Genomic DNA, 20,100 nt, shown 5'->3' on the forward strand with positions numbered 1-20,100 from the left:
CAGTGATTTACTTTTACTGTTTCCAGTTTAGTAACTGTTTTTGCTGCTCATGGTTCAGCCACTTCTACACTGGGGAGACCAAGCGCAGTTTGGGTGACCGCTTTATGGGCCATCTCTGTTCAGTCCGCAAGAGTAACCTCAAGCTTCCAGTCACCTGTAATTTTAATTAGGAGCATAGGAGTCGAAGTAGGTCATTTAGCCCATCGAGCCCACTCCACCATTCAGTTAGATCATGGCTGATCATTTACCTCAATGTCATTTCTCCACACTATCTCCATATCTCTTTATGTCATTAAAATCCAGACATCTATCGACTTCTGTCTTGAACGGCTTCCACAACCCTCTGGGGTGGAGAATTCCAAAGATTCACCTCCCTCTGAGTGAAGAAATTCCTACTCATCTCCGTCTTAAATTGCCTACCCCTTATTCTGAGATGATGTCCCCTGGTCTAGACTCACCGGTCAGGGGAAACATCCTATCTACATCCACCCTCTAAGACCCTGCAAGAATTTTGTAAGTTTCAGTGAGATCATCTCTCATTCTTTGAAGCTCGAGAGATCAGAGGCTTGGTTTCCTCAATAGCTCCTCATAAAACAATCCTGCCATCCAGGGGCTAGTCTTGCATTCCCTCTATGGCAAGTATATCCTTCCTTAGATGAGGAGATCAAAACTGTACACTATACTCCAGGGGCAGTCTCATCCAGGCTCTGTACAATTGCAGCAAGACTTCTTTACTCCTGTACTGAAAACCCCGTGCGATGAAGGTCACCCTTCCTACTTGCTTGCTGCACTTGCATGCTAGCTTTTAGTGACTCATGAGCAAGGACACCCAGGTTACTTTGGACATCAACATTTCCCAACCTCTGACCTTTTAAGAAGTATTCTGTCATACAGTTTTTTCTACCAAAGTGGGTATCTTCACACTTATTCACATTATATTCCGTCTGCCTTGTTCTTGCCCATTCACTTAGCTTATGCAACTCTCCTTGAAGCCTCCTCACAACTTACATTCCCACCTCGTTTTGTCATCAGCAAATTTGGAAATATTACATTTGGTCCCCACATCCAAATCATTTATATAGATTGTGAATAGCTGTGGCCCCAGCACAAATCCTTGTGGTACCCCACTAGTAACAGCCTTCTTTTGGGCCTCCTTATCTCGAGAGACAATGGATACGCGCCTGGAGGTGGTCAGTGGTTTGTGAAGCAGCGCCTGGAGTGGCTATAAAGGCCAATTCTGGAGTGACAGGCTCTTCCACAGGTGCTGCAGAGAAATTTGTTTGTCGGGGCTGTTGCACAGTTGGCTCTCCCCTTGCGCCTCTGTCTTTTTTCCTGCCAACTACTAAGTCTCTTCGACTCGCCACAATTTAGCCCTGTCTTTATGGCTGCCCGCCAGCTCTGGCGAATGCTGGCAACTGACTCCCACGACTTGTGATCAATGTCACACGATTTCATGTCGCGTTTGCAGATGCCTTTAAAGCGGAGACATGGACGGCCTGTGGGTCTGATACCAGTGGCGAGCTCGCTGTAGAATGTGTCTTTGGGGATCCTGCCATCTTCCATGCGGCTCACATGGCCAAGCCATCTCAAGCGCCGCTGACTCAGTAGTGTGTATAAGCTGGGGGAGTTGGCTGCTTCAAGGACTTCTGTGTTGGAGATATAGTCCTGCCACCTGATGCCAAGTATTCTCCGAAGGCAGCGAAGATGGAATGAATTGAGACGTCGCTCTTGGCTGGTATACGTTGTCCAGGCCTCGCTGCCGTAGAGCAAGGTGCTGAGGACACAGGCCTGATACACTCGGACTTTTGTGTTCAGCCTGCCGCCCTGATAATAACCCATTTATTCCTACTCTCTATTTTCTGTCCAATCACAGATTCTCAACCATATTAATGTGTTTCTCCCAATCTCATGTGCTCTAATTTTGTTTACTAACCTCCTGTGTAGGACTTTATCAAAAGCCTTCTGAAAATCTAAATGCACCACATCCACTGGTTCTCCTTTATCTATGCTACAAGTAACAGCCTCAAAAAACTCCAACAGGTTTGTCAAACATGATTCCCCTTTGATAAATCCATGCTGACTCTGCCCAATCAGATCATTATTTTCAAAGTGTCCAGTTATCACACTACTGATGTCAAATTATCAGGTCTATAGTTCCCCGTTTTCTCTCTCCCTCCTTTCTTCAATAGTGGGGTTGCAATTGCTACTTTCCAGTCTGCAGGAACATTTCCAGAATCTATAGAATTTTGAAAGATAACTACCAATGCGTCCACTTCTCTATAGTCACTTCCTTCATCTAGTCTAGGGGATTTGTCAATCTACAATCCAGTTAATGTTTCAAATACTATCCCTTTATTAATACTAATTTCATTCAGTTCCTTATTTTCCCAAGTTTCTTAGTATTTCTGTGAGATTTTCTGTATCTTCCTCCGTGAAGACAGACACAAAGTAATTGTTTAGTCTGTTCACTATTTTCCTATTTTCCATTATACATTCTCCTGTCTCTGCCTGTAAGGGACCCACATTTGTCCTTGCTAATCTTTTCCTTTACATATACCTAAAGATACTTTTACAGTCCACCTTTATGTTTCTCACTAGCTTGCATTCGTATTCTCTTTTTCCTTTCTTTATCAGTTTCATGGTCATCCTTTGCTGGATTATAAATTGCTCCCAATCCTCGGGTTTACCACTTTTTCTGGCAACCTCATAAAGCACTTCCTTTGATCCAATGCGGTCTTTAATTTCTTTTGTTAGCCACGATTGATTCATCTTTCCTGTTGGGTTTTTGTGTCTTGGAGAAATGTATATTTGTTGTAAACCCATGTAATGCTTCTTTAAATACTAGCCATTGCCTGTCTGCTGTCAAATCTTTATGTATTTTCCCAATCCATCATAACCAACTTGCCGCTCATACTTTCATAGTTTTCTTTGTTCAGATTTAAGACCCTAGCTACAGAATGAGCTATATCACTTTCAAAGTTAATGTAAATTATATCATATTATGGTCACTATTTCCAAAAGGTTCCTTGAAAGCAAGGTTATTAATTAGCCCTTTCACATTCAATACTACTGAATGTAAAATAGCCCGACCCTCGTTGGTTCTATAACACAGTGCTCCAGGAAACTACCTTGTACACACTCCAGTAATTCATCCTCCACAAAATTAGTGCTGATTAGGTTTACCCAGTCTATGTGTCAATTGAAGCAGCCCATTATTACTATATTACATGCATCTCTAATTTCCTGATTTGTATCATGCCCAACATTACCACGACTGTTTGGTGTGCTATAAACAACTGCCACCAATGTTTGCTGCCCCTTGCTGTTTCTTAGCTCTGCCCAAATTGATTCTCCATCTTGATCCTTCGATCTAAGATCTTCTCTTACTCATGTACTGATCTCGTCCCTTTTTAAGAGCACGACCCCATCTCCTTTTCCTTTTTGCCTATCCTTTCTAAATCACAATTTACTTCCCAGTCTTGGTTACCCTGTAACCACGTCTCTGTAATGATCATTAAATCATACCCATTTACCTCTATTTGTGAGTTCAAATCATTTACCTTGTTGCAAATGCTGCGTACATTCTGATAAGAGTGCACTTAGCTTTCTCTTTCTAACCTTATTACAAAGAACAAAGAAAATTACAGCACAGGAACAGGTCCTTCGGCCCTCCAAGCCTGCGCCGATCCAGATCCCCTATCTAAACATGTCGCCTATTTTCTAAGGGTCTGAATCTCTTTGCTTCCTGCCCTTTCATGTATCTGTCTAGATACATCTTAAAAGACGCTATCGTGCCTGCGTCTACCACCTCCACTGGCAACGCGTTCCAGGCACCCACCACCCTCTGCGTAAAGAACTTTCCACGCATATCCCCCCTAAACTTTTCCCCTCTCACTTTGAACTCGTGACCCCTAGTAATTGAATCCCCCACTCTGGGGAAAAGCTTCTTGCTATCCACCCTGTCTATACCTCTCATGATTTTGTACACCTCAATCAGGTCCCCCCTCAACCTCCGTCTTTCTAATGAAAATAATCCTAATCTACTCAACCTCTCTTCATAGCTAGCACCCTCCATACCAGGCAACATCCTGGTGAACCTCCTCTGCACACTCTCCAAAGCACCTACATCCTTTTGGTAATGTGGCAACCAGAACTGCACGCAGTATTCCAAATGTGGCCGAACCAAAGTCTTATACAACTGTAACATGACCTGCCAACTCTTGTACTCAGTACCCCGTCCGATGAAGGAAAGCATGCCGTATGCCTTCTTGACCACTCTATTGACCTATCGCCACCTTCAGGGAACAATGGACCTGAACACCCAAATCTCTCTGTACATCAATTTTCCCCAGGACTTTTCCATTTATTGTATAGTTCACTCTTGAATTGAATCTTCCAAAATGCATCACCTCGCATTTGCCCAGATTGAACTCCATCTGCCATTTCTCTGCCCAACTCTCCAATCTATCTATATTCTGCTGTATTCTCTGACAGTCCCCTTCACTATCTGCTACTCCACCAATCTTAGTGTCGTCTGCAAACTTGCTAATCAGACCACCTATACTTTCCTCCAAATCATTTAATTATATCACAAACAACAGTGGTCCCAGCACGGATCCATGTGGAACACCACTGGTTACACATCTCCATTTTGAGAAATTCCCTTCCACTGCTACTCTCTGTCTCCTGTTGCCCAGCCAGTTCTTTATTCTGCATTCTGATCCTATTTGATCCTCGCCTTTGCTTTGTCTAGCTTCTGATTTTGCTTACTACTTTTACTTCCTGTTACCAGTTTCGCTTCCCTCCAATCTTCCCTTCCTGCCACATTTAGATTATCAGTTCCCTGATTGCTATCTTGGTCTCTTGCTGTTTCGCTTTCCCTCTAAATTATCACATCTTCCCTCACTTGATCCCTTGCCCCCACTATTTAGTTTAAAGCCCTCTCTACTGCCCTAGTTATACGACTTGCCAGAACACCGGACCCAGCATGGTTCAGGTAAAGACTGTCCTAATGGTACAGCTCCCACTATCCCCAGTACTGGCGCCAGTGCCCCATGAATCAAAATCCATTTCTCCCACATCAATCTTTGAGCCATGAATTTAATGCTGTAATCTTATTTACCCTACTCAAATTTGCTCGTGGCTCAGGTAATAATCCAAAAATTATTACCTTTGAATTTCTGCTTTTTAATTTAGCCCCTAGTTAAATACTCATACTCTCTATGCAGAACCACTTTTCTAGTCCTGTCTGTGTTGTTGGTACCCACATGGATCACAACAACTGGATCCTCCCCCTCCCACTGCAAGTTCCTCTCCAGCCTGAGCAGATGTACCGAACCCTGGCACACGGCAGGTAATACAGACTTCTGGACTCTCACTCTTGGCCACAGAGAACAGTGTCTATCCCCTGGCTATACTGTCTCCGACTAACACTACATTCCTATTTACTCCTCCCACTTGAATGGCCTCCTGTACCACGGTGCCATAGTCAGTTCTCAGCTGCCTATTATTTTAATTCTCTGCCTCACTCCAACTCTTAACTTTCTGTTCTTGTCCTACACTATTCCAATGAAGCTCAATTTAAGCTTGAGGGAAAGCACCTCAGCTTTTCATTAGGCACATTACAGCCTTCCATTCTCAACCTTGAGTTTAATAATTACAGCTCATAATCTCTGCCCCCATTTTTCTGGACAGCAGCTATTGGTCATGATGCTGCTATTTGTATTCACACATCCTCTCGTTCCAAACAAAAACAAAACACTGCAGTTGCTGGAAATCTGAAATAAAAACAGAAATTGCTGGAAATGCTCAGCAGATCTGGCAGCATCTGTGGAAAGAGAAACCGAACTGTTCTGATGAAAGGTCACAAACCTGAAACACAGACTGTTTCTGTCTCCACAGACGCTGCCCAACCTGCTGAGTATTTCCAGCATCTTCTCTCCTCTAGACCCATCTTTTGTTTCTTTATTTGCCCCATTAACATCTCATTTTGCCTTACACCATCATTCCTTTTGTCATTTAATCTCCCTTACCTACCAGCCTATCACAGTTCTTCCCTTTAGATCTTATCCCTGCTCCCTGCCTCTTCCTGCCTCTGTACTTGTTTAATATCTGTAACATCTCTAACATTTTCCAGTTGATGAAAGACAGTTGACCTGAAACGTTAACTCTGTTTCTCTTTCCACACATTCAGCCTGAGCTGAGTATTTCCCGCATTTTCTGTTTTTAATACATATTTCCAGCATCCACAGTAATTTATTTTTGTACCTTATATGAACTTTCTGATTCTCCTCTGCACCATCAGAATGGCAGTGATCGTAACTGTCATCAGGTGACTGTAGAAGTTAAAGTAATACCCAGATATCCTGACCGAGTCATGAAGCAAGAGAGGGAATCCCAGAGATCAGGAACAACGAAGCTGAAGGCATGGCCGCCAATGGTGGAACATTGAAAACTAAGGATGCGCAAGAGGCCAGAGTTGGAGGAATGGAAATATTTTGGAGGGCTTTAGGGCTGGAGGAGTTTAAAGGAAGGGAGCGGTGTGGCCATGGAGGGATTTTTAAACAAGAATTATAATGTTTAAATCGTTATGTTGCTGGACTGGGAGCCAATGTAGGTCAGCAAGCACAGGGTTGATAGGTGAACGGGAACTTGGTGAGATACAGATAGAAGAGTTTTGGATGAGCTCAGGTTTGAACATGAACTGGTGGCAAGAGGCTGAGACCAGGAAAAGTGGAGAGAGAAACTTCTCCAGAGAGAACTGTAAAGATCCGAACTGATCAATTATTCCACAGCAATTTTTCCCAGTGAAAATCCATTTTTGGGTGCTCAGGTACAGATGATGCAAGGTGGGAGGCAGACCAGGAGATCATTGAAATAGTCGAGTCTGGAGTTAACAAAACCATTTATGAAGGTTTCAGCAGCAAATGAGGTGAAGTGGGGACAGGCAGTCATTGTGATGGTGAGGAAATGGGGTCAGAAGCTCAGAGTTCGGATACGATGCCCAGTGGAACTTATCTCCATTCACAGTCTGTTCATATCCTACCCAAGGCAGGTAATAAGTGGGAGGACACTGAGAAGTGAGGGACGTTGGAGTGAATGTGCACAGATCCCTGAAGGTATCATGACAGGTTATGAAGGATTATGGACTTCTTTCCTTTATCAGCCGATGTATACAAGACAAGAGCAGGGAGGTTCTGCTGGAACTGTATAACTCATTGGTTACGCCACAACTTGAGTACTGTGTACAATTCTGGTCACCTCATTACAGGAAGGATGTAATTGCACTAGAGAGGGTACAGAGGAGATTTATGAGGATGTTGCCAGGAATGGAAAAAGCAGCTTTGAGGAAAGATTGGATAGGCTGGGGTTGTTCTCTTTGGAACAGAGGAGGCAGAGCGGAGATCTAATTGAGATGTACAAAATTGTGAAGGGCCTGGATAGAGTGGAGGTGAAGGGCCTATTTACATTAGCAGAGGGGTCAGTGAAGATGAGGAAAATATTTTCACCCAGAGGGTGGTGGGGGTCTGGAACTCACTGCCTGAAAGGGTGGTAGAGGCAGAAACTCTCATCTCATTCAAAAGGTGCCTGGATGTCCAGCCGAAGTGCTGTAACCAGCAGGACCAAATGGACCACATGCTGGAAAGTGGGATTTATTTCGGCATGATGGGCCACGTGGCTTCTTTCTGTGCCATAGGCTTTGTGTGATTATATTCTATTCTAAGGCCTGCTGCAATAACAGTGGAAATCCTGACCTCATGCAGTCTGTTCCTCTCCCACTGATATCCAATGTCCTATTTCCCTTTTTTTTATTCATTCATGGTATGTGGGTATCGCTGGCCAGGCCAGCATTTATTGCCCATCCCTAATTGCCCTTGAGAAGGTGGTGGTGAGCTGCCTTCTTTAACCACTGCAGTCCATGTGGGGTAGGTATACCCACAGTGCTGTTAGTAAGGGAGTTCCAGGATTTTGACCCAGCAACAGTGAAGGAACGCCGATATAGTTCCAAATCAGGATGGTGTTCCGAAGAAGGGTCACTGACCCGAAACATTAACTCTGCTTCTCTTTTCACAGATGCTGCCAGACCTGCTGAAGGTTTCCAGCATTTCTTGTTTTTATTTCAGATTTCCAGCATCCGCAGTATTTTGCTTTTATTTTGGATGGTGTGTGACTTGGACGGGAGCTTGCAGATGGTGGTGTTCCCATGCATCTGCTGCTCTTGTCCTTCGAGGTGGTGGAAGTCGTGGGTTTGGAAGGTGCTGTCTAAGGATCCTTGGTGCAGAGTATCAGCACCACTGACCATTGTGAAGATTGATCAACTCGAACATCTGCTGTTGTATACTAGGATCATGTGTGCATTTGCAATGAGATGTTTATAGTACAGGGCAGGCTGGATAGTATTAATCATCAGAGGGAAAATATCACCTTCTGAGAAATCTCTGGGTTCAGTAAATATTAGAATCAAGGGAGCGTTAGAAACTTTTCTCAGGATTATTCACTTTCAAGCAACTTCCAATAACTGGGTTCTAATTCTAATATGCATCTCTATTGAAGTAGTGAATTAAATATATCTATTCAGTGAAATAGTAATGAGAGATTGTTTGTTAACAAAACTAACAGTGAAAACCACTTTCAGTCTGTTCTAATTGAAGATGTTCAACAGAAACACAAGGAAACACTCCGGGTACAAACTGAAACACTGAGAGTGAACACTATCCTAATAAAGGAGAAGGTTAAGATTTTCCAGCTGGTTGATCGATATGCTGAGTTAACGGTCATTACTACTGTTCGAGATCGGACACTTGTAGAACATGAACTGCTGGCAAGAGGCCGAGACCATGAAAAGTGGAGAAAGAAACATCTCCGGGAAAAATGGAAAAAATCCGAACTGATCAATTATTCCAGAGCAGTTTTGCCCAGAGAAAATCCAAATCTGGGAGTTCAGCAGCAGTGAGTGGAGTCCCGGGGATTGGAAAAACAACAATGGTACAAAAGATTGTTTATGACTGGGCCACTGGGAAAATATACCCAAACTTTCAAATTGTTTTCAGTTTTAAATTCTGGATTTTGAATAATATTAAGTGGAGAATAAACCTGAGGAATCTGATACTGAAGCAGTATCCTTACTTTGGGAATGATCTGGGAGAGCTCTGGAAGAATCCAGAGGGATTGCTGTTTATATTTGATGGTTTGGATGAATTCAAGGACAAGATCGATTTTGCTGACAATCGGAGAAATACAGAACCTCAGTACATGTGCACAGATCCCGAATGCTGGTGTGAAGTGTCTGACATTGTGTACAGTTTAATACAACACAAGCTGCTCCCAGGATGTTCAGTGCTAGTGACCAGTCGCCCCACTGCATTACATTTATTGGGAAAGGCTGAGATCAGTGTCTGGGCTGAAATCCTGGGATTTGTTGGCGATGAACGGAAGGAATATTTCAACAAGTTTTTTGAAGATCAGACGGTGGCAACAGCTGTTTTCAATCACGTGGAGGAGAACGAGATCCTGTACACCATGTGCTACAACCCTTCCTACTGCTGGATCCTCTGTCTGTCACTGGGTCCCTTCTTTACACAAAGAGACAGGAAACAGCAGCAAGTTCCCAAGACCATCACCCAGCTATATTCCTACTATATTTACAACATTCTGAAAAACCATAGCCCAGAGATTGAAAACCCCCGTGATGTGTTACTGAAGATCGGTGAGATGGCCTTCACAGGAGTCTCCAGGAAGAAGATTGTGTTTAGAAATGGAGATTTGATCGAGTACAATCTGCAACCTTCCCAGTTCCTGTCTGGATTCCTGATGGAACTTTTGGAGAGAGATGATTCTGTCCAGAGTGTGGTTTACACCTTCCCGCACCTCACCATCCAAGAGTTTGTAGCTGCACTCGCACAATTCCTGACTGCAGGTCGCAGAGACTTCCGGAATCTCCTCAGTGACGCTCACAGGAAAAAGGATGGGAGATTTGAGATATTTCTGCGTTTTGTTGCTGGTCTCTCCTCCCCACAGGCAGCTCGACCCCTGGAGGAGTTTCTGGGTCCATTTCCTCATCAAACAACCTGCAGAGTGATTGACTGGGTGAAGGAGAAGGTTGAAGGAGAGATTAGAAAAACAGGGATTGAAACTAATAAAAGGAACCTCCTGAACACATTGCAGTACCTGTTTGAGTCTCAGAATAAAGTACTGGCTCAAGATACAGTGGGATCTGTGGACACACTTACATTTAGTAGATTGCGACTGACCCCAATTGACTGTGCGGTCCTGTCTCACGTTATTAGTCTCTGTGATACCATCAAAAACCTTCATCTTGATGACTGCAACATTCAGTTTGAAGGACTCGAGCGGCTGGGACCCGTACTGCACAAATGCCAGGAGTTGAGGTAACTGTTTATTTGTCTCTAACTGTTGGGTGAATTGTAGAACAGTCACAGATTGTGTTGTTGCTCCGTAATGAAGGGAAAGAAACAGTTCAGTTAAACCAGAGAGAAACAGATTCAACACAACGATGACAAATAATAAGAGGATTGTTTAGTTTTACCATCAGGACTGGAAAATCTAAAATGAATCCTTGTGAACCATCAGGGATTTTACAATCTGTATGGAATCAGTAAATACAGGTCACTGAAAGGGTCTGATAATTTAATTACAATAAATCATCATTAATAAGGCTGGACAGCAGAATGTAAATATAAAATATAAACCAGCAGAACAGAAAATTAACGTCAAATATTTTCCACATCCACCATTTTAACTAGATACAGGACAGAAACCTGAGTTTAATAATTAACATTAGATATTTAATCCAATCCCATGCAGGATGTGTATGTGGAGGGAGACGTTTCCTGGATTGGGAGTATTGGGAAAACAGGAATTATTTTAGCTGTAAATGTTCAGAATATTCACAGTCCTGAACAGTAAGTAAAGAGTGACATTTTGGAGGTTAAACTTGCTGATAAAAAGACTCCATTCTAATGTGTTGCCCGGTATTAACCCCGGAGTACAGACACACACCGGCCAGTGGTGGGGCCTCACAGCAGCAGCTCCTGGGAAAAACCTGGGGGCCTGAACCTGGGAATTTCCCATAATCCGTCCCCTTGTGTGAAGTCCCAATCTGGGAGGAACTTTGGAAAATTGCCCAGAAACTGTCAGACCAATTAGACTGGAAATAAATGCAGTGCCAGTTTAATGGGGAATAAAGTGAGAGACTCCCCTCCCCTGTAAAATAGGAGCACAGGCACATTTAAAACTTACAACGGGACAGAATCAATTCTCCTTGTTATATAAAATCCTGGGGGAATGGATTTTACAGCAGCAGTTAGCACCATTTCACAATATAACTCAGCCCAGGTATTATACAAATTGATAAACTGTACAGAGTGAAAAGTACGAGAAATCACTGTTTTATCATCTAATTCAGGAGAAATCACCCCATTCCCATAAAATCCAGGATTTAAGAGTGGCGCAGTGGTTAGCACCGCAGCCTCACAGCTCCAGGGACCCGGGTTCGATTCCGGGTACTGCCTGTGTGGAGTTTGCAAGTTCTCCCTGTGTCTGCGTGGGTTTTCTCCGGGTGCTCCGGTTTCCTCCCACAAGCCAAAAGACTTGCAGGTTGATAGGTAAATTGGCCATTATAAATTGTCACTAGTATAGGTAGGTGGTAGGGAAATATAGGAATAGGTGGGGATGTTTGGTAGGAATAGGTGGGGATGTTTGGTAGGAATATGGGATTAGTGTAGGATTAGTATAAATGGGTGGTTGATGTTCGGCACAGACTCGGTGGGCCGAAGGGCCTGTTTCAGTGCTGTATCTCTAATCTAAAAAAAAAAAAAGTGACAGAAATGAGACCATTTTCCCCAAACATGATGAGGCTGGTCACTAAGCTCCAGGAGGGTAATTCTGATCATCAGGCAATGAGACCAGACTGAGGGACAGTTAAAGACTTCACACAGACAGTACTGTATTACATAGGATATACAGCACAGAAACAGGCCATTCGGCCCAACCAGTCCATGCAGGCATTTATGTTCCACTTGAGCCTCCTCCCGTCTTTCCTCATCTAATCCTATCAGTATAACTCTCTATGGTCTTCTCTGTCATCTGATATTCTAGCCTCCCCTTCAATGTATATAAACTATTCACCACAAACACCTACTGTGTTGCAGGTTCCACATTCTCACCATAGAGTCATTCTGCCACAGAAGGAGGCCATTTGACCCATTGAGTCCATGCCAGCTGGCTGTATAGCAATTCAGTCAGTCCCATTCCCTCGCTCTCTCCCCATAGCCCTGCTAGTTTATTTCCCTCAAGTATGTATCGAATTCCCTTTTTGAAATCACTGATTGTCTCCACTTCCTCCACCCTCATAGACAGTGAGTTCCAAGTCATGACTACTCACTGTGGAAAGTAAAGTTCTTCCTCACCAACCCCCTGTATCTCTTGCTCAAAATCTGAAATTTGTACCTTCAGCTAATGGTAATGGATTTTCTTTGTCTGTCTTATCTAAACCTGTTATAATCTTATACACCTGTCAGATCTCCTCTCAACCTTATATAAAAGCAAAATACTGCGGATGCTGGAAATCTGAAACAAAAACAAGAAATGCTGGATTCACTCAGCAGGTCTGGCAGCATCTGTGGAAAGAGAAGCAGAGTTAACGTTTCGGGTCAGTGACCCTTCTTCCGAAGAAGGGTCACTGACCCGAAACGTTAACTCTGCTTCTCTTTCCACAGATGCTGCCAGACCTGCTGAGTGAATCCAGCATTTCTTGTTTTTGCTTCTCTCAACCTTCTTTGCTCCAAGTAGATGATAACAATGAGGTGCCACATCAAAGGTTATTGTGGCAAATAAAAGCTCACGGTGTAGAGGGTAATATATTGGCATGGGTAGAATATTGATTAGCCAACAGGAAACAGAGAGTAGACACAAATAGGTCATTTTCTGTTTGGCAAAATGTAATGAGATTGTCACTCGGATCAGTGATATGGCCTCAACTTTTTACAATTTATATAAATGACTTGGATGAAGGGACCGAAGGTATAGTTATCAAATTTGCTGATGACACAAAGATAGGTAGGAAAGTAAGTTGTGAAGAGGACATAAGGAGGCTACAAAGGGATAAAGATAGGTTACGCGAGTGGGCAAAGATCTGGAAAATGGAGTGCAATGTGGGAAAACGTGAAATGATCGTGTGAAGAATGTTTCCAGGGGATGTTTTTATTTTAACTCTTTATGGTAATGGATTTATCTGATTACTTTTAGGAACATTAAAGTACAAAAACATTTAAAGACAGAGATTCACATAAGCTTAATTAGAAATACTCCTCAAAACTCAACATGGCCAATTCTTCAGCTTCAGGAGACTTAGAGATTAAGGGCTGGATTTTACATAGAAACATAGAAAAATAGAAGCAGGAGCAGGCCATTCGAGCCTGCTGGGCGATTCAATACCATCATGGCTGATCATCCAAACTCAGTAACCTGGTCCCACTTTCTCCCCGTATCCTTGATCCCTTTAGCCCTAGGAACTATACCTAACTCTTTCTTGAATATGTTTAATGATATTGCCTCGACTGCTTTCCGTGATAGAAAAATTGCACAGGTTCACCACTCTCTGGGTGAAGAAATCTCTCCTCATCTCAGTCCTCATATGGCTAACCCCTTATACTTAGATTGTGACCCCTGGTCCTGGACTCCTCCACCATCGGGAACATCCTTCCTGAATCTAGTCTGTCTAGTCCTGTTAGAATTTTGTAGGTTTCTATGAGATCCCCTCTCATTCTTCTAAACTGTAGCGAATACAAGCCTAATCGACCCAATCTCTCTCATGCATCAGTCCTGCCATCCCAGGAATCAGTCTGCTGAACCTTCGCTGCACTCCCTCCATCGCAAGAACAACCTTCCTCAGATAAGGAGAACAAAACTGCACACAATACTCCAGATGTGTTCTCACCAAGGCCTTGTATAATTGCAGCAAGACATCCTTGCTCCTGTACTCGAATTCTCTCACTATGAAAGACAACATATCATCTGCCTTCTTAACTGCCTGCTGCACCTGCATGCTTACTTTCAGTAACAGGTGCACAAGGTCACCCAGGTCTCGCTGCACATCCCTCTTTCCCAATCTGTCGCTGTTCAGATAATAATCTGCCTTTCTGTATTTGCCACCAAAGTGGATAACCTCACATTTATCCACAGTACACTGCATCTGCCATGTATTTTCTCACTCACTCAACCTGTCCAAATCACACTGGAGCTTCTCTGCATCCTCCTCACAGCTCGCACTCTTACCCAGCTTTGTGTTGTCTGCAAACTTGGATATATTACATTTAATCCCTCATCTTTATCATTACTATATATTATGAATAGCTGTGGTCCTAGCACTGATCCCTGTGGTACCCCACTTGTCACTGCCTGCCACTCGGAAAAAGACCCGTTTATTCCTGCTCTTTGTTTCCTGTCTGCCAACCAATTCTCTATCCATGTCTATACCTTACCCCTAATCCCATGTGCTTTAATTTTGCACGCTAATCTCTTTTGTGGGATCTTATCGAAAGCCTTCTGAAAGTCCAAATACACCACATCCACTGGTTCTCCCTTATCTATTCTACCAGTTACATCCTCAAAAAATTCCAATAAATTTATTAAACATGATTTCCCTTTTGTAAATCTATGTTGACTTTGTCTGATCCTACCATTGTTTACCAGGTGCTCTGCTATTAGATCTTTTATAATGGACTCTGGAATCTTCTCCACTTCTGATGTCAGGCTAACCGGTCTATAATTCCCTACTTTCTCTCTACCTCCTTTTTTAAATATTGCGGTTACATTAGCTACCCTCAAATCCGTTGGAACTGTTCCAGAGTATATAAAATTTTGAAAAAAATTACCTGCAATGAATCTATTATTTCTAGGACTACTTCCTTCAGTACTCTGGGATGTAGATTATCAGGCCCTGGGGATTTATTGCCCTTCAATACCATCAATTTCCCTAACACCATTTCTCTACTAATACTGATTTCATACAGTTCCTCCTTCTCACAAGACCCTACTTTCCACAACATTTCTGGGAGGTAATTTGTGTTCTCCTTTGTGAAAACAGAACCAAAGTATGTACTTAATTGGCCCACCATTTCTTTGTTCCCCATTATAAATTCCTCCGTTTCTGACTGCAATGCACCCACATTTATCTTCACTAATTTTTTTCTCTTCATATATCTGAAGAAGCTTTTACAGTCAGTTTTTATGTTCTCTGCAAGCTTACTCTCATACTGTTTTTTCCCCTTCTTAATCAATACCTTTGTCCTCCTTTGCTGAATCCTAAACTGCTCCCAATCTTCAGGTTTGCTTCTTGTTCTGGCCATTTTATATTTCTCCTCCTTGGATCTAATACTATCCCTAATTTCTTTTGTAAACCATAGTTGAGCCACCCTTCCTGCTTTATTTTTACGCCAGAGAGGAATGAACAATTGTTGTAATTCATCCATGCGCTCTTTAAATGCCAGCCATTGCCTATCCACTGTCAACCCTTTTAAGTAACATTCCCCAATCTATCATAACCAACTCGCGCCTCATACCTTCATAGTTTCCTTTTCCTCTCGGAATCAATGCTATCCCTATCCATCTTAATGAAGAATTCTATCATGTTACGGTCGATCTTCCCCAAGGGACCCCGCACAACAAGATTGTTAACTATTCCTTTTTCATTTCGCAATACCCAATCTAGGATGGCTTGTTCTCCAGTTGGTTCCTCAACGTATTGGTCCAAAAAACCATCACATATGCACTCCAGGAATTCCTCCTCTACGGTATTATTGCTAATTTGGTTCACCAGCCCTTTGGATACGGGCTGGGAGGCAGGAGGGAAGGTAAAATGGTGGTGGAAGGGGTTGGGGGCCAAGGGGGAAGTCTAACGTCTTTCTGGTGTCAAGGTATTTTACCATCAGCGGGAACCTCAGTGGCACTGCTACCCACCGGGCAGTCAATTGAGGCAATTAAGCACCCAATGAAGAGGCACCTCCCACCCCTGCCGATATGTGGAGAGTGCCAGGTAAATCCGCCTTTATGGCTGCTCAGTGGACCATGAAGATGCCTCCTGCTCACAATGGCCACCATCGTGGCTACAGCACCAACGATGGAAGACAAATTTCCCACTCCTCTTGATCGCTGAAGTCTGCCTGCCTGAGTCCAGCGGAGTTCAAGTGTTAAAGCCTGAATTGGCCACCTCTGTCAAAATGCTGTCCCAGAGCACCGTCACCCACCTGCACGGGGTCAGGTCCCGTCACCCACCAGCACGGGGTCAGGTCCCGTCACCCACTGAGACGGGGTCAGGTCCCATCACCCACCAGCACAGGGTCAGGTCCCGTCACCCACCTGCATGGGGTCAGGTCCCGTCACCCACCTGCACGGGGTCAGGTCCCGTCACCCGCTGAGACGGGGTCAGGTCCCGTCACCCACCAGCACGGGGTCAGGTCCCGTCATCCATCTGCACGGGGTCAGGTCCCGTCACCCGCTGAGACGGGGTCAGGTCCCGTCACCCACCAGCATGGGGTCAGGTCAGTCACCCACCTGCACGGGGTCAGGTCCCGTCACCCGCCGAGATGGGGTCAGGTCCCGTCACCCACCGAGACGGGGTCAGGTCCCGTCACCCACCAGCACAGGGTCATGTCCCGTCACCCACCTGCACGGGGTCAGGTCCCGTCACCCGCCGAGACGGGGTCAAGACCAGTCACCCGCCGAGACGGGGTCAGGTCCCGTCACCCGCCAAGACGGGGTCAGGTCCCGTCACCCGCTGAGACGGGGTCAGGTCCCGTCACCCGCCGAGACGGGGTCAGGTCCCGTCACCCGCCGAGACGGGGTCAGGTCTCGTCACCCGCTGAGACGGGGTCAGGTCCCGTCACCTACCGGCACGGGGTTATATCCCACCGTCCACCGGCACGGGGTCAGGTCCCGTCACCCACCGGCACGGGGTCAGGTCCCGTCACCAACCGGCACAGGGTTATATCCCACCGCCCACCGGCACGGGGTCAGGGCCCATCGCCCACCGGCACTAGGTCAGGTCCCGTCACCCACCAGCACGGGGTCAGGTCCCGTCACCCACCGGCACAGGGTTATATCCCACCGTCCACCGGCACGGGGTCAGGTCCCGTCACCAACCGGCACGGGGTCAGGTCCCGTCACCCACCGGCACAGGGTTATATCCCATCGCCCACTGGCACAGGGTCAGGTCCCGTCACCCACCGGCACAGGGTTATATCCCATCGCCCACCGGCACGGGGTCAGGTCCCGTCACCCACCGGCACGGGGTCAGATCCCATCACCCACCGGCACGGGGTCAGGTCCCGTCACCCACCGGCACAGGGTTATATCCCATCACCCACCGGCACGGGGTCAGGTCCCGTCACCCACCGGCACGGGGTCAGGTCCCATCACCCACCGGCACGGGGTCAGGTCCCGTCACCCACTGGCACGGGGTCAGGTCCCATCACCCACCGGCACAGGGTTATATCCCATCACCCACCGGCACAGGGTTATCTCCCACCGCCCACCGGCACGGGGTTATATCCCATCGCCCATCGACACGGGGTCAGGTCCCATCAGCCACCGGCACAGGGTTATATCCCATCGCCCACCGGCACAGGGTCAGGTCCCGTCACCCACCGGCACAGGGTTATATCCCATCGCCCACCGGCACGGGGTCAGGTCCCGTCACACACTGGCACGGGGTCAGGTCCCGTCACCCACCGGCACGGGGTCAGGTCCCATCACCCACCGGCACAGGGTTATATCCCATCACCCACCGGCACAGGGCTATATCCCACCACCCACCGGCACGGGGTCAGGTCCCGTCACCCACCGGCACTGGGTTATATCCCATCACCCACCGGCACAGGGTTATATCCCACCGTCCACCGGCACGGGGTCAGGTCCCGTCACCCACCGGCACGGGGTCAGGTCCCGTCACCCACCGGCACAGGGTTATATTCCATCACCCACCGGCACGGGGTCAGGTCCCGTCAGCCACCGGCACGGGGTCAGGTCCCATCACCCACCGGCACGGGGTCAGGTCCCGTCACCCACCGGCACGGGGTCAGGTCCCATCACCCACCGGGACAGGGTTATATCCCATCACCCACCGGCACAGGGTTATCTCCCACCGCCCACCGGCACGGGGTTATATCCCATCGCCCATCGACACGGGGTCAGGTCCCATCACCCACCGGCACAGGGTTATATCCCATCGCCCACCGGCACAGTGTTATATCCCATCGCCCACCGGCACAGGGTCAGGCCCCGTCACCCACCGGCACAGGGTTATATCCCATCGCCCACCGGCATGGGGTCAGGTCCCGTCACCCACTGGCACGGGGTCAGGTCCCGTCACCCACCGGCACGGGGTCAGGTCCCATCACCCACCGGCACAGGGTTATATCCCATCACCCACCAGCACAGGGCTATCTCCCACCACCCACCGGCACGGGGTCAGGTCCCGTCACCCACCGGCACTGGGTTATATCCCATCACCCACCGGCACAGGGTTATATCCCACCGCCCACCGGCACGGGGTCAGGTCCCGTCACCCACCGGCACAGTGTTATATCCCATCACCCACCGGCACAGGGTTATATCCCACTGCCCACCGGCACGGGGTCAGGTCCCATCACCCACCGGCACAGGGTTATATCCCATCACCCACCGGCACAGGGTTATATCCCACCACCCACCGGCACGGGGTTATATCCCATCGCCCATCGACACGGGGTCAGGTCCCATCACCCACCGGCACAGGGTTATATCCCATCGCCCACCGGCACGGGGTCAGGTCCCGTCACCCACCGGCACGGGGTCAGGACCCGTCACCCACCGGCACAGGGTTATATTCCATCACCCACCGGCACGGGGTCAGGTCCCGTCACCCACCGGCACGGGGTCAGGTCCCATCACCCACCAGCACAGGGTTATATCCCATCGCCCATTGACACGGGGTCAGGTCCCATCACCCACCGGCACAGGGTTATATCCCATCGCCCATCGACACGGGGTCAGGTCCCATCGCCCACCGGCACGGGGTCAGGTCCTATCGTCCACCGGCACGGAGTCAGGTCTCATTTTCAGTCCTGGCGACAAGATTTCTTTGCTGCTAATAAAATTCAGTACCAATTCTCCATCGACATCCCGTGTGGTTTTCTGTTGGATATTTTTCGTGATCTCCTCATGGACTGTCTACTCGAACTTTCTAAAATCCTGGTTTTATAATCTTGCTGGAGAAATACAGTTTGTACTTTTCCTCACACTCTACCTGTTTCTCATAGTTTCAAACAGATTGTTACTACAACATCTGATGCTGACAACAGCTTCTCACAGATTTTCAAGACCTTGCAACTGTCTTATCTTGAACTTTCTAGACAGTCTGCTGAATAAGACATTTTGAATGCAGTCACCCTTACCATCATGCTGTTGATCAGTCCATTTAACAGTTCCTTTGTTAAATTAATACCCTGAAACAAACTCAGATCCTTTAGCAGCTAATTAATCCTTAAACCTGGCATCGAAAAATCCAAGATCCTTCAGGTGTATGGTTCCCAGCTTAGGTTTGTGCAGTGATTGGTGGACCAGACAAGGAATGCATGTAATCATGAAAATGACATTTACTTTCACCTTCTCTTGACACCAACATACCTCGTCCTCATTTACAGCCATGTTCCAGACACCTGGGGAACTACTTTGGCTCAATTGACAACCTCCCTTCCTGCAGCTGCCGACTGTGCTTTTACCGAAGGGTGACACTCAATCTCAAGTAGAACCACCCTCCTTTAGTGCACTTCCTGCACAAACTCCAATTCTTTAACATCAAAGGACATAGTGCTGCTCACATGTCTCCACTGTGTCATTATGTACAATGAAAACTTCCCCTTTTGTAAAAAGCTGCAGCTCTTTAAGAACTGCTGGAGGAATGGATTTTACAAACACTAGTCCAGTGAGCTACAGGGCAAGTTCTCTTGATAACATTTCCCTATTTTTTAGTCTTACAAACATGAAGGGTTTTGATCGAGTAGATCGGGAGAAACTGTTTCCACTGGCGGGAGGGACAGGAAT

The 20,100-nt window shown here is 46.5% G+C and overlaps 1 protein-coding gene across 1 annotated transcript in view; it reads left to right on the forward strand.

Moving 5' to 3' along the window:
- LOC137361434 (NACHT, LRR and PYD domains-containing protein 3-like) overlaps positions 1-20,100 on the forward strand; it is a 105,248-nt gene that overhangs the window by 57,309 nt on the left and 27,839 nt on the right. Inside the window, 2 exon segments of the mRNA XM_068026294.1 lie at positions 8,652-8,864; positions 8,867-10,388. Coding sequence (XP_067882395.1) covers positions 8,652-8,864; positions 8,867-10,388 — 1,735 coding nt within the window.

The sequence above is a fragment of the Heterodontus francisci genome, unplaced genomic scaffold (assembly GCF_036365525.1).
Source record: "Heterodontus francisci isolate sHetFra1 unplaced genomic scaffold, sHetFra1.hap1 HAP1_SCAFFOLD_106, whole genome shotgun sequence".
In the NCBI taxonomy this organism is placed as follows: domain Eukaryota; kingdom Metazoa; phylum Chordata; class Chondrichthyes; order Heterodontiformes; family Heterodontidae; genus Heterodontus; species Heterodontus francisci.